Source organism: Anopheles maculipalpis, chromosome 3RL (assembly GCF_943734695.1).
Source record: "Anopheles maculipalpis chromosome 3RL, idAnoMacuDA_375_x, whole genome shotgun sequence".
Lineage (NCBI taxonomy): Eukaryota > Metazoa > Arthropoda > Insecta > Diptera > Culicidae > Anopheles > Anopheles maculipalpis.
The window spans coordinates 951,374-966,267 of record NC_064872.1 but is presented as its reverse complement, the minus strand read 5'-3'; the positions used below and the strand labels follow the sequence as shown (position 1 = coordinate 966,267).

General features: G+C 46.2%; 7 protein-coding genes across 8 annotated transcripts in view; 3 read left to right on the top strand and 4 right to left on the bottom strand.

Moving 5' to 3' along the window:
* LOC126565207 (F-actin-capping protein subunit beta) overlaps positions 1–7,869 on the top strand; it is a 36,538-nt gene extending 28,669 nt beyond the window's left edge. The window contains exon 4 of the mRNA XM_050222362.1: positions 7,856–7,869. The gene's annotated coding sequence lies outside the window, so the exon portion shown is untranslated. The remainder of the gene's footprint in view (positions 1–7,855) is intronic.
* The window catches only part of LOC126563743 (uncharacterized), a 173,475-nt gene that overhangs the window by 8,403 nt on the left and 150,178 nt on the right, over positions 1–14,894 (bottom strand). The window lies entirely within an intron of this gene.
* The window catches only part of LOC126565594 (mediator of RNA polymerase II transcription subunit 11), a 103,763-nt gene that overhangs the window by 69,709 nt on the left and 19,160 nt on the right, over positions 1–14,894 (bottom strand). The gene's annotated exons all lie outside the window — the stretch shown is intronic.
* LOC126563728 (serine/threonine-protein kinase Tor) overlaps positions 1–14,894 on the top strand; it is a 236,255-nt gene that overhangs the window by 208,046 nt on the left and 13,315 nt on the right. The window lies entirely within an intron of this gene.
* On the top strand, positions 4,977–6,597 carry LOC126564705 (L-2-hydroxyglutarate dehydrogenase, mitochondrial). Its single transcript, XM_050221796.1, has 3 exons — positions 4,977–5,058; positions 5,125–5,434; positions 5,650–6,597. The coding sequence occupies exons 1-3, from the start codon at positions 4,982–4,984 to the stop codon at positions 6,580–6,582; spliced, it is 1,320 nt and encodes a 439-aa protein (XP_050077753.1). The 5' UTR covers positions 4,977–4,981; the 3' UTR covers positions 6,583–6,597.
* LOC126565238 (post-GPI attachment to proteins factor 2-like) lies at positions 7,019–7,918 on the bottom strand. Its single transcript, XM_050222396.1, has 2 exons — positions 7,468–7,918; positions 7,019–7,374 (listed from the first exon to the last, which is right to left on the bottom strand). Exons 1-2 carry the CDS (start codon positions 7,916–7,918, stop codon positions 7,019–7,021), a joined length of 807 nt encoding a protein of 268 aa, XP_050078353.1.
* On the bottom strand, positions 8,942–14,388 carry LOC126565982 (ubiquitin conjugation factor E4 B). The gene is made up of 6 exons (XM_050223182.1): positions 14,368–14,388; positions 10,516–13,175; positions 10,243–10,414; positions 10,048–10,160; positions 9,108–9,976; positions 8,942–9,033 (listed from the first exon to the last, which is right to left on the bottom strand). The coding sequence occupies exons 1-6, from the start codon at positions 14,386–14,388 to the stop codon at positions 8,966–8,968; spliced, it is 3,903 nt and encodes a 1,300-aa protein (XP_050079139.1). The 3' UTR covers positions 8,942–8,965.

Here is a 14,894-nt window from a genome sequence, read left to right as displayed (position 1 = left end):
ATAGCGGAGGAGAGAAGGAGAGTACAAGAGGTGAGTTCTCGCTTACCTACCAGTACTCCATCTCTCACAAGTGTCCCTGCACACGCGCATCCTAGGGAAGAAGAAGGTACCGTGACTAGCATTCGACTGTACTTTGGGGCGCAGTAACGGAAGCAGGCGAGTTTAATATGATAATAAAACGGACTCTCAGACTGATCCCAGAACGCGACTGGACGTTATAGAGCGAGCAGAGTGTGGTACCGAGCACCAGGACATATATTGACGGACCGGAGACAACAAACCAATGGGACGGGACGCCGACCAATGGATTATCACAGACGATGGAGAAAGGTTAAAAAAACAGACGTTATAATTGCAAATAGAAGAAAGTTAAATAGAAAGGAAGCCAGTAGTTCATGTGAACACAATAAACCAGAAACCGAGATAGAAGATCGCATTGAGCAACAAAACAGAAACACAGAGTTATTAACCGACAAGAGAAGGGAGGGAGGGTTAGCGAGAGAAGCACCAAAAGAAGTCATTAAATTCTGGAATCACACCAATATGCCGTAATGTATGTGTGTGTAATTAGCCTGCATGTTCTCGTCTTAAGGAGCATGTGTACTACTTCTTCTTTTCGGTTACAACTTTGTAGGTTTCTATTCATTGGTTTTTGTTTGTTTCCAAATGATGATAGGCCACCGGAAGGACAACACAACAACAACAACAACAAAAATGTAATTTTCCAATGATAAGAGCAATTTTGGTCTGCAAAATGGGAAATTGTCTTTGGCACTTCCTGTTCTGGGTCATGAAAGCACATGTACAACACAGAGACACACACACTTCGAAGCAAAAACAAACAAACAAAAAAACAAGAAAGGATTATACCTCTCCAGAAACTATCTTTTAATTGAAAATGTTTTCGGACAGAAAATACTATAATGATTATGGTAACGTTTAAGATCGTTCGTGGCGAAATTCGTCATGAGAGATGCGAAAAATAAAGAAAAACAAAAAACCACTGATACACATGAGATGAATTGGTTTATATTGTGCCTGTCCCCTGCCGGGTCTGTGAGAGTGTTGGGAGGGGAGGCAAAGGGGTTACACGTGGTGTTTGGGGCCTGGTAGTTAAGTGGTGTAAGTGCAAGGAGGGTATATGTGCTCGGTGAAGTGGATGGGGTGTTCCAAGCGCCAACTCTACTTTTAGCATAGAAGTAAATTCTCTTTGTTTCACTAAAAGGAAAAGCGACAGAAGAACCGGAAAAAGTACATAAAAAATCGGAAATCAATGTAGAATGAAATGAAATATTCCCGCGTAGTTGAGGATGGACTATCCAACTAAGTAATGTCAATAAGTCTAGTAAGCCAATCGATGTCATCAGTAGATAGTTTGTTATCACTTCAAGGCCATATATTCATTTTGTTGGTCAGAAAAGTTCGGTAAAGCCCTTTGTCAATAGAAACTCGTCCTAGGACTGATTCCTCCTTTCTAGACACAGATGCACAACGAGTAAATCAATAAGTTACATATAATAGTCGGATCCAGGAGTGGCAAACCTTGGACGAAGCGCACAGGGGTTACTTTTTTTATTTACACCCGAAGACTAATAATTCTTCTAAGTTAAGTGAAACACACATCTGTTTTCTAAATGTGCATGATTTCTTCTTTATCATTTGTGTTATTACAACTATTCAATTGTATGCGGCAGGATGGAATAAAACATCCTGACAACCCTGGAAAACGTGCAAGTGGACATGTGCGTGTTTTTTGTAGTGATTTTTTGCCAATTGATTATTGGAGTTCAGAAATCTTTGGGCGAGGTTCGGTGATAGAGGCGACGGCGGCGCCAGTCTTCACTCGACACGACCGCAGTTCAAATCCGTAGTGAGAACTGAGTATCCAACTACGTGGTATTAATAAGTTTCGAAAACCATTCCATGGCCAGCATGATCTAGCCGTTGTTACGTCGAGCAGAAGAAAGCTACTGTTAGTAAAAAAAAAAATAAAACCATGGTAATGTAGGCATGCAGGAGTGGAGGTGCGTATGTGCAGGGTAATCGGAGCAGCGAGGGCATCTAATGCAGGGAAGTTATCGTTATCGATTAGCGAAGAAAAAAAAGGCAAAAACTGACCACCATCGTGTCAATAGCGGTATAGTAGCAACCACATTGTGTTGCCATAGCAACAGCAACACACGTTCAGCTAACAAGACGTGCCCAGCGCGGGATTATCCCAGTAGGAGGAAGGGTACGCTGATTCCCCGGCAACGGGAAACGCATCCTTTCAAATCCAATCCTGAATTGCATCTCGATGTTCGTTTGGTGTGTTCTCGGAACACCCGGTGCTTCGAGTTCTGCAGCTGTTTATCCCGGAAAGAAGATTTGTTTTGCTGTGCAGCGTCCTAACGCGTGGTTTTGCAGCTGGCGCAACATTGTTCTACAGAAGGGGTCCAGCCCATGGACGGTGACTCAAAGTGTGTAAGTGAAGGTAAAAAGACGGCGCTCATCAATCCATGCGGAGAAGTAAGTTGTCTCACACATCCTTGCATGGGCTGTGTGTTACCGAAAGTAGCCAAACAAAAAGTACATTTGAATGATGGAGAACATTGAGGTTTTGAGATTTGATCCTCAACATTGAAGGTGTTATAACTCAGATATAGCTTTGCATGCGCTTTACGTAAATTCTCCTTTCGTCACCTCCATTGAAACATAAATGCCGGTTAAAGAGAAGTATCGGCCATCATGCCCTGGTTACAACCATTACCAATTTGCCGATTTGAGCAGAGTAGGGCCGCATCATAGTCAGAATGATGGGAACTGTACACCCGGATCGACATTCTCATGCTACGAAAGAGAGCGGGGAGGAGAAAGCATACTTTTCACGAGCCCAAAACCCACAGACACACACAAACTATCAAAGCAACATGCACGCACATGGAACCGGGAAAAAAACCGGCGAACATACGCGTGTGTATTGCTGGGTTGGCTTTTACACAGCCCAACACACATGCGCACAGAGAGAAGCGCGTCGTTGAAGTATATAAGGGGTGCTAATAGAGGTGTGTGTGTGTGTAAATAGGCGTAATTCCACGATGAGAGGCAATTTCTCATTGTGGAAAAAACGCACAAATTCTCACCCAGTAGAGAGTGTGTGATGGGAGGGAAAACCGGGTGCAAAAACATGGCCTGTGCAAGTGCAATATAATGTGACCCCGACGAATGGGGTAGACACGGGGATGATGTAGTAGGGCTTATTTTTTCCCGGATACCTCTCGGGTTTTTATCCCGTATAGCAGGAGTGGTTTGTGTCTTCCACTCTCTTTCTCTCTCTCTCTCTCTCTCTCTCTCTCTCTTTCTCTCTCTCTCTCTCTCTCTCTCTCTCAATCGCTTCTATAGAGGGGTTGGTTTTTGGCTGACATGACTATGTGCTGTTCCGATTGCACGCGTTAGCTGTCCCCAGGTCGGTGTTTTATTTTTTCTCCCTGTTCGATTCTCCCAGGCGCTAACAGGAAGCCTAAATCGATCCATTAGCCAGGGCAGCACAAGCAGAAGCAACGCACAAGGCACACGAAACCAAACCCAAGCCAAGCCACCACGCCGCGTGAAAGCGCAAGCCAAGCCATGTGTTGTGCCCTGCGTCGTCCGGCGAAAAGAACGAGCAATGTTGCAGAAGTTTAAAACCTCACTCGAGAGGTTTTGAATTTTGGAATTTTCTTGAATTTTCTAAAGATATATAGCGACCTTTTCTATTCTAAAGATATAGAAAAGGTCGCTGGTATCGTAATTCCGGCGTTTGGATGTCTTTAATGCCCACCGGTTGGGCTGGCCGGCATCAGATGACAGGTGCGGGTTACGGTGATGTAGGATAGTCTTTCCACTAAAGTTACGGCGCATGCTTGAAGAGGTACATTCTTTTATTTTAGAAATTGATTTAAAAATTCTCAAATGAAAAAGAAAGCGTAGTAGAAGTAAAAATTGTCCCTCAATCGTTGTGGATGGTAATTTCTGTTTCATACACATTGATCGTAAGCCTTCATTATCTTGTGGAAAAATGAGAAACACGAAAAGTGACTACACCACCCCCTTGAGCGGAAAGCATTTGCCGGAAGTTGTGTCGAGTTATATGAGAAGCCGGCGGTGTTTGCCACCTTTTACACACATGCACGGGCAAGCCCACGGTGGCGAAGTAGGGAAGGCTTTTTGCCAATCAGATAGACCCAGACTTGCGCTTATTATGTTGACCGGCTTCCTCTTTGTGGTGGTGTTGGTAAGGTTGGTATTTTTTTCCACCAACACTTCCATCGAGTTTAAACCCCCCGGCATGCCCCCTGAGACGGATGTGTTATGTAGTACGAATATTCCATCAAACAAGGTAACCTAACCTCGGTCTTGGGAGTGTGGAATTGATTGGAATCCCATGATGACGCCGCGCTAAAGCTCTTTCCACGTAGCATGCACATATATATCATCCCTTCAGCGGCGCCACCTTGCGGCAAAAAAGCTTTGAGAATTATAAATTAAATTCTTGATGAATGAGAGCTTTGTTGAATGCGAGCTTTTCCGAGGGTTTCCTTTCATTGTAATCTGTATTTTTTACACTTAAGTAAACTGCGGGTATTACAAGCATTATTTATCTTTGGTATGAAACCATTTTCAGCGAGTAAAAATGGTATTTATGTATTCAAGCAAAGCAAGGCTTCTGGGTTTATGTTCAATTCGGTATGCTCAGTACAAATATTTTGGTACATTAATGCTCTTATCTTACTTGTATTGGTTACGTCTTCGGTACACTTCAGTTTCGTATTTCGCTAAAGAAAACAATGTCAACAACAAGGTCATTCATCCGTCTGCTCTTCGGCCGCAGCGCGAGCAAAACAGTAGGGCGGTAGATTCCGGTTTAATAAAATCTTTATTTCGATCAACCTTCGCCGTGTATCTGCGAACTTTTTATAAGTGTTTTGTGTAGGATCACCGTCAGCAACTTACAGTGAAGAAAATGATGTTGTCCAGGGCACTTGCACCACGAACGATCGCTGGTATAGCTTGCCGGGCTTACTCAGCCGATGTGAATAGGTGTATTGTAAACAAATGCAGTTTTTATTCGGTTTAATTCTAATCGTGTATATTGCTTTCCCACAGTAACTATGACATCGTAGTAGTCGGTGGAGGTATCGTCGGTACAGCATCGGCCCGTGAAATTCTACTCCGTCATCCGACGTTACGAATCGCGATCTTAGAGAAGGAATCGAAGCTGGCCTTTCACCAGAGCGGTCACAATAGTGGTGTAATCCATGCGGGCATTTACTACAAACCCGGTTCCCTCAAGGCACAGCTGTGCGTGGAAGGACTGCATTTGAGCTACAAATATCTGGACGAAAAGAACATACCCTACAAGAAGGTTGGCAAACTGATTGTGGCCACAAATCCGGTCGAAGTGGAACGATTGAATGTAAGTTAAAAAAACCGGTGCTTCCAATTGTTATCGTAGCAACAGCCTTTGCTATCTACGGTGCATTTGTGTAAGTGTTCTCTGCCTCTCTTGCTCTACGGTGAAGATTATCATTGGCTTGAAGAGAAGTAGGGCATCTCAACCTTTTATAGAACATATCCATAAACAAACTGCAATTACAATTTAATGTTTTTATTTTTCGTTTGCCCCTTTAGGACCTATACCAGCGTTCGCTGGCCAACAATGTGCCCGATGTGCAGATGGTTGATCAGGCCAAGATCAAAGAAATCGAACCATATTGCGAAGGCCTGAAAGCAATCTGGTCCCCCCACACGGGCATCGTCGATTGGGGCCTTGTAACGCAGTATTATGCGCGCGATTTCAAAGCGGCCGGTGGCGATGTGTACGTAAACTTTAAGGTGGCCAAGTTTACCGAGGCACCAGAGAACGTTGACTATCCGATTGTGGTGAGAAGCGAAAAGGGCGATGAGATACGGGCCCGCAACATACTAACCTGTGGCGGGTTGCAATCAGATAAGCTGGCAGAGATGACAGGTTGTTCGTCGGTGCCGAAAATTGTCCCGTTTCGTGGTGAATATCTGCTGCTCAACAAGGACAAGTGTCATATGGTGCGAGGAAACATTTACCCTGTGCCCGATCCAAGGTTTCCGTTTCTGGGTGTACATTTTACGCCGCGCATGGACGGCAGTGTGTGGTTGGGTCCGAATGCTGTGCTCGCTTTTCGTCGGGAAGGGTACCGGTGGTCCGATATTAATTTGCTGGAACTGATCGACGCCCTGCGGTTTCCGGGATTCATCAAAATGGCTTCGAAATTTGTCGGTGCTGGTATGATGGAGGTTGCCCGTTCGGCGCTTATACCGTTGCAGGTGCGCGAGTTACAAAAGTTCATACCCGACATACACGAGTACGATGTGTCACGTGGTCCGGCCGGTGTGCGAGCCCAGGCGCTCGACAACGATGGCAATCTGGTAGACGATTTTGTGTTTGACCATGGGAAGGGCAATTCGGCACTATCGAAAAATATTCTTCACTGCCGCAATGCTCCGTCGCCAGGGGCAACGAGTTCGCTTTCGATTGCTAAGATGATTGCCGACAAAATCGAGCACGTTTTTCACATTGGCAAGTGAGCAAGTGTGTACGCCACCGTACGATCGTTTAAACGAAGCGATATTCTTCTGTTTTTAGTTGTTATTTGTTACTAAATGGTGTGGAATCATATTCCAAAAAGTCAACTGTTGTCACAATTTATTTTTACGAAAGTGATTACACTAAGCCGCGTACATTATAGTGTTACTGCTGGTCCGTTACAGTTTTCCGCGTACCTTACAAAAGTAAGCACACGAGGAACACGCACATATAGAAACAAAAATAAAATACAATCCTGAACAAAGGTCCTATCGAAAAAGCGGCTAACTTATGGAGCTGAGTTATATGTACAAGCGTATTGTTACTGCTATCTTATCTTACTAGATCAAATATCCGTTGCTGGGCGCTGGCGAAAACAGCACTTCACGCGGAGAAGATCACAATACCCGCGTCGTTGATGACGTGTCCGGATTGCATCTAAACCGAGCTGAAGTGTATGCCGGTGCGCCAGTGGAAGTACACGTTTGCGTTGATAAAGTCCCAGTAGGCCGTCATGTGGAAGCCAATGTTGGTGTACACGAACACGTACTCGCTTAGGGCAAACAGCGAATAAATGCCCGGCTCACAATTGTTATTGTGGCGCACGAAGAAGTACACCGCGAACAGTATGGAAGCCACATTTGCCACCAAAATTCGACGCTTACAGCGCAGTGATTTACGCTCGGCCAGCGTCAGCATCTCCTCGGCACGAGTCAGTCGATTGATCAGCACCACCAGCTGCATGTACAGGATGGAACATATCACGAAGGCACTGAAGCAAAATTTGTGTATTTCTGCAAGACACAAAAAGGTTATGCTGTTATTTAATGGGGGTCAATTGGAACTTGATTGAGGCATCTCGCCCCGCATCTCGCCATACTACTCACCGTAGTTATTGCTGGAAGTCCACAAACTCAACCCGACCAATGAGCTCAGCTCGACAATGTTTAGTATGCACGCCAGATAGGCCCACTCCTTACGATGCTTCCGGCCCAGCAGCGTGAGGTGATGGTTTTTATACAGAAATGCGATTGCATACCGAAACGGAGCGTGAAACAGTACCGAAAATTGCCATACGAATCGTTGCGGCTGGTAGTTGCCGATCGCGGCTGATAGCGACGGTAGAAAGTTGTACACCAGACAGTGGGTCGCATTAGCTTGCTCGAAGTTGTACAGCAGTGACCAGATAACACAGAACAGAAATCCCGCAACCGGCAGCATAACCGTCGCAACGGCCAGTTTGCCAAAGCGAACGCGAACATTACTTCTTCGCAGGCCGCCGCCGCCCGTCGTATCGCCTGCGTCGCCGTCTGAGAGTCGTTCGTACTGGGGTAACATTTGCACGCGAATGCCTATCACGACGGTCAAATGCGGGCTTTTTCGAGTGGCTGTGTCGGAGCCAACTGTTTACACAAAACATTGCATTTCTTATTTGCCGCACATTGATGATGTTGATCGTCGTACCACAAAAATTGCCAATATCATCGACACGCACGGCCGTGTAGTCAGGTGTTGTTGCGGTATGTAAACAAATGAACGTCATGCAGAGCGAATGTGTGTATGTGTGCGTGTGGGTGGGAGGTGGGATTGACAGCCCAAGACAAGGTGAGGCGTAATCAATTTTATGATTTCAAAGTGACGGTTAGGAGTGTTTCGATTACCATATTCTCATTTTTATTTTTAACCTTCCTTTCAATGACCAAAAATACCCCCTTACTTCTATAACCACCCATGGGTAGGTCATGCTACATTTCATACCCACCCGGATAGATGGTAATTGAAATAAAGGTGAAATTGTGTTTTCGAAAACTTGGTGTTTCAGATACTTGGCGTATAAACTCTTTGGACGGACAATGATCAACATCCCCTGACCAGATGGATAACTCTCTGGGCTCTTTCATATCAAGCAACCAAGGTAGGTACCACTCGGGCCAAATATTCTACGACCTTGACCTTGTCTTCACTATCCTAGATTCGTTGGTAAAAACTTAGCCATAGTCCTGTACAATTACTACACGCTTTTCTCATTGCAAAGCCACAAAGAAAAACACCACACATTTAAGTTAAAGATCTAATATATTTCCTTTCATCACGCACGCAATACAACAACATTAGCGGATTTTGAGAATCATCATTGCATCAGTTAAAATAGTACATATTTGTTCGACAGGATACACACGTTCCATTTTACACAGGCGGTAGATGATGTTGACTTTGCTATTTTTCTATTTTATTTCAGCCACCACACGAGATGAATTCATCCTTTATTACACATTGGCTTAAGTGACTACGGCAGATGGGGGAAAGGAGGAAGGAAGAAGTAAGTTCCATAACCGACGATTGACACGACATTTAATTTTTTTCCGCGGGTATAGTCCAAGTAATTTAGCTTGATTTTTTCTGTGCCCGATACTCTTTGATCCACTGCTGGATGCGTTCCTTCAGTTCAGTTGCTACGGAAAATTGAACAGGACATGCAATCAGCCCACACCGGAAGGAATTAAATCAATCAACAGACTGTACTTACCCGGTTTTAGCATGTCCTCTGTAAGCGGCTGACGGTTAAACGGATCGGTGCTGCTGTTTAGCAGATGCCGCGTAATGATCGCCCGGTCCATAATTGTACCGGACGGCAGCAGGACCGGATCCGTCATCAGCGTGTCCATCAGCGGATCCTTAAAATCATCCGGCGCTTCCGCAAACTCATCCGCATTCTCCTGATTTTTCACATAAATTTCAGCCGCCTTGTGGATCAGCTTGCGAAACTCGTCCACGTCCCGGTGCGAACGAATCCCGATCCGTTCCACCCGGTTTGCCGCATCCTCGAAGAATTGTTTCTCAAACGATCGCTCGTCGGCGGCAAGTGCGGCCGCAAACTCATCACAGCTCAGATGTAGATAAATGTCGACCAACTGACCTAACAACCGTCTCGGTTCCCACCCATACTTGTGCGGATGGCGTACGCGCAGATCGTTGCATTTCGGGCCGCATAGCTGGTGCAGATTGTAGTTCAGCATCGAGCTTAACCGATCGATCAGCTCTGGCCGCAAAAACGGTTCCTTTATGTCGATCGTCATGTAGTGGAACATGTCAACGGTTTCGCGGGCCAACGTCAAGTATGAACGGCACTGTCGCTCGTCCTGTACCAGCTGCCGTTGGCGGCTCTGTTGCGCTTCCTGCGTCAGCGCATTCCAACCGGCATCGTCCATCATCAACACCTGCGTTTCGTGGATGCGCTTCAAATACTCCAAACACTCGTCCAACAGGTAAGTGGTGTCGTTTAGGAAAAAGTTAACAAACTTCACAAACTGCTTGCCACTTTTCGATTCGTTTACGAACGCCTGTCGGTGCAGGGCGCTCTCCCAGAGACCCTTAAACAGATGGCTTATGTGATATCTGGAAACAGGGAGAGGATCTCTGTAAGTAAGCGATACGCATCGTTTCGTGGTTTATGGTTTCACCCTTACCTTATTGTAAATTTGTCATAAAATTCAGTACTTTGTCCCGTCGTTTCGATATCCGTATAAAACTTCATAAGTGCACTTACTAACGCAGTCTGAGCAAGTTCGTGGTTGATAATCTGTCAAAAGGAGGGAAGAAGCGAACCACGGGTTATTTTTTTCGCTGTCCAAATAATACACACGAGAAGCCGTCAGACTCACCTGAAGATACAGCCTTTGCGAGGTGGTCTGTATGGTTGGCGAAGTGACGAACAGGACCTCTATCAGTTTGGCAGTGATATAGGGATTCTTGATCAGCTGCGGTGCACATACCAGCGTCAGGATCCAGGTGATGATCGAATTGTCCACATAGTCGATCACGCTGATGCTGTGTCTTTTTTTTTTTTTTTTTGTTTGATCGGGTTGAATGAAAGGAAAAGGAAAAATTATTGTAAATATCCTTGTTTCGTCTGGTATTCGTCCTTGTTTACGTACTGCATGCAGAAGAGTATAAAGTCCGCAATGTCCTCAATGTACCATTCGGGCAGGGCGGAAAAGTTTTCACTCGCGACCAACGTCGACGGGTGCTTCTGATTGGTGAACGGTCCTTCGATCGGCCGATTTTCGATCTGATACAGCATATACTCGCACACGGTCGAGTAGAATTGCATACAGGCGCTCAGCACGTTTGGATCGATGATCGCAATGTCGCAGCTAAGTTTCGCCTTCGACAGTTTGTTCATCTGGCTGACGCAACGATCGCGCACTTGCTTGTTGCGCCGTGCCAGTGGAGTATTTTCCCATTGCGATTTAGTCGCGTTCAGCTCATCCACCATACGCTGCAATTCTTTTGTCGCACGGAGCAGCTTGTTGTAGCGCTGAATCGCCGGGATTATTCCGAGATGGTGCGCGTGCAACGTTAGGAACCAACAGTGCGTGACAAACTTGTGTTGCTCCCAGTCCCTAACGTCCTTCAGTGTCGCCAGCCAATCGGCATACTCTTGCGAGGAGAATTTCAGCTTCGTTTCATCCTCAATCTCAACCAAACTTTCCGGATAGTGCGGATAGAGTGGATCGATGCGCGACAGATTGATCTTCACCGACAGGAGCTGCAGCACGGACATAAAGTTTAGCATAAATCCATCCTTCGCCAGGAAACGATCGTCCGCATTGTACTGGATGCGTTTGGCGTTCGATTTCAGTATAGATGCGATATAGTTGAGCATCTCGAACCGGCTATACTGATTGGTCAGCAAAACCAAGAAGATCGAATGCAGCACCTTGCGCGTGTTGCTTAGTATCGAGTGAAACGAGTTGGTCAGCGTACGATCGCACACGTTTTCCGAAAAGTGGTGACTCGCGAACTTGGGATTCTCGTCTAGCAGCACCGAGAGCGAAAGGAACGGTGCGAGAAAGGAAACTTTCGATATTTCACGCGCAAAGTATTTATCCGGTGTGAAGGCGGTCAGAAAGATCTTGTGTTCCACGATCAGCAAACAGATCGGGTGCGTGTTGTCGACGCGCGTTTCGATCAGTTCCTTGAGACGATTTAACGGATCCGCGACGATGTTTTCGTTGCAGATTGCGTTCTGCATGTCGATGAACAGATCGTCCAGCACGGCGTTAAAGATGACGCGGAAATCTTCCTCGCCGTCCGATTTACGACTTTCCGCCATCAGATTGGACATGAAATCGGACGACACTTTGTTCTCGTACATGAGTGTAAGTAGAGGAGATTTCTCCAAGGCAGTACTTCCCGTGGCAGACGGTTTGGGGCCGGCACTGGTGATTGTACTGCTGCTGCCACTTTCGCTACCACCATCCGGCTGGCAGAAGCTTTGGAAGATGTTTTTCAGTACCAAGATTGCGTACTTGAGTGTTTGCTGCCTGATCACAGTCACCACGTTGGGTAGCGTTTCGGCGAGATACATTTTTTTGCTTTTCTTCACCTTCGTGTAGCTGTACAGTTCCTCGTTCGATCGCAAATAGCAACCGATCAGATATTCCAGTGCCGCTACCCGGTTGTTGGCGAACGCTTTCATCGAAGGTTTCGACGAGCAGAAGCCTCCGGCTGAGCTGTCCTCCTCCGGTTGCATCTCGATGTCAATGTCCATGGGTGTGGCGGTACTCCCTCCAGCACTGCTGCCACCACCGCGTCCCGCCCTTCCAATGACCACCTCGTCCAGCATGATCGGTTTAACCTTTTTGCTTGGTATCGTGCTCCAGCTGTCCGACAGGCGGCCCGCATCGCTATCGTCGCTGTGTGACTCGATCAGTTTGCCGTAGTAGATACCCTTTATCACCTCACTGATCACTTCCGCACAGAACTCATCGTATCGCTGACGTTCGAGCATTTCGAGCGCATTGTCCAATATGATCGATTCAATTGTAAAGCGGGAGTTGGAATAGCGAGCCTTGCTGTTTATCTTCATGATGCGTAACATGATTTGAAGCAGCTCGTCCTGGGTCGAAACGTGGCTGTCCTGCTGTTCGCTTTGCATCTTTGACTCGAGCCCACCGTCCATACCGATATGGTGGTGTTGATGATGATGATGGTGATGATGATGTTCTCCGTCCGTCTTGGTCGAGCTGAGATCAGACGAAGATCGCTTTTTGAATGACCATGCGTTAGCGGAAGCAGCTGGTGTCGTGGTAGTGGTCGTTGCTGAAGGAAGCACTGCCGGCGTTGGCTTCTTCCGTACTACCGACGCGTTCGTCGTCGTTGAAGTCGGAGAAACGGCAGCCAGAACGGAGCGTGCTTTTTGTTGCTGTTGCGACTGTTCAGCCACTTCCAGTCCCAGCATTAACGTGGCTTCGATTTTGTTCGGCAGGATCAGATCGGAGGTGGCGGTGCCAGTGCTGCTATTGAGACTACTGCTACTGCCGACATTTTCGCTGCCACTATTACTTTCCATCGATTCTGGCTTGTCCGAAACGATCGGAGTGCTGGTTGGCATTTGTTGAGTAGCGAGGACATTTTCTACTGTCACTGGGGTTGCTTCTGATGCTGCTGAGACACAGGTAGCGCTGCTGCTGCTTGTGGTGGCATCGGATATGGAACCGACGCTGGCCGTTTCCGTAGACGATGGAGCATTATTGTTGGATGCATTTCGAGTATTTTTCGCTTCCAACTTTCGTAACCTCCGGGCTCGTATCTGACAGCGAGAAAGGGAAGAAATAGTAGGTATTAATTGAATGAATCGATGTAAATAATATTAAACTAAAGACGTACTAGACGTCTAGAACATGCTTTTCTTCTCCTCTATGCTGAATTTTGATAACAAACAGACAATCATTTCGTAGCCACGTGCCACACGGGTGCTTCTAGACGCAAGCAAGAATCACGCTGCAAATAAGATCGTGTTGTATATCGACTTTGCATGCATCGCACGGCGAAGGCACATCACAAACCCCTTCCATACGGCACCGATTGAAGGAAAAGAAGAAAAAAATGACACATTTTTTGTGGATTTTCTCGTCGCAATTAAGAACCCATCATCATCTCCCGTCGCAATAAGAAATACATTCTTGTGCACCCATACAGGCTTGAACTTTGCTGTAGACGACAGTAAGACCTCGGCCTCTTTTTCCTATTTCCCTTCGTTTATTATGCGAAACAATTTTTCCGGACACATTTTCCAACTTGAGCTTTGTTTCGGCTACAGCCTTGACTTATTACGCACGGCGCGCACTCATTAGCCGCCTACCGCCGATGCTCTTAGACGGATGATGGTCGACAGTGAAAAATTTGCTTTGTTGAAAGCTGCAGTGTTTGGGGGAAGAAAAATTAATCATAGTAAGCGAGCGGGCGGTCTGAAGAGTTGACTCAAATCATCGATCCACGCCGCGCAAATGTGGATGAGGTGTAGCTAGCGAGCGTTGCAGTGTTTTCTTTTGTATTTTTGGATTATTCTATCTCTCACCCTAGCACGGGACCCACGGGAGGCTGCCGTATCTGTTGTGGGGCAACGGTATAGTAGTAGTAGTAGTAGTAAAAGTAGTAGTGTTAGTGGTAGTTCGGTAGCATAAAAGTAAATCATCCCTCACTAACCGACAGATGGTAATGTGATCCGACAACTCTTTGTTTCCGCGCTTTGGGCAGCAAGCGGTCAGCACAAAATGAAAATCAATCATAAGCTAATGTTTGCAGCCCCTTGTTGCAAAACCATCATTTATGCGTACTTTAATGTTGGTCGCAAATTGAACGCCATTTCTAGCTTCCTTGCATCAGTTTTGAAGCCTGCAAGGACAATGGCTTATGCGACATTAGCGGTAGGTATGGCGAGATCAGCAGACCTTGAGACACTATTGTATTGTGGAGACAGAGCAAGTGCAGCATTCATTTACCTCTTCCGGTGTTAGCTCCATTGCGTTTGCTACTATTGGTGGCAGTGGGCAGCTTTTCTCGGCTCGGTTGTCACGATTTTTTCGAGATGTTCGCGTCACTCTATTACACGGGCACACAGTTGTTTTGCCAAGAGACGTAGTACGAATAATGAGATCTAAGCGATTTTCACGGTAGCGTTGCGAAGGCTACAAGACTGACTACTGGATGAAATGTGTTGGATATTTTATTTTCCTACTTCCACACCAAACTACCCTTCCACCTTACTCTTTGTCCCTCGTATCTGTCGAATACGGACGGGTTTTCTCTTCACTATCTTACTGCATTTGGGACATCTATCGATTTGATGACACACCAAGAAGGGCACTGTGACGCGTCAACAATAGACCGAAGCAAAAGGCAAGGTGCAATTTGCCAAGATTCACTAATCTGTAATAGTTTCACCTTCCCCCTTTACAAAAATACTTCGTTTCTTCACCGAGCACTGGGATAAATATTCCAACGTAATAAGCGATCTTGCTAGCGATCA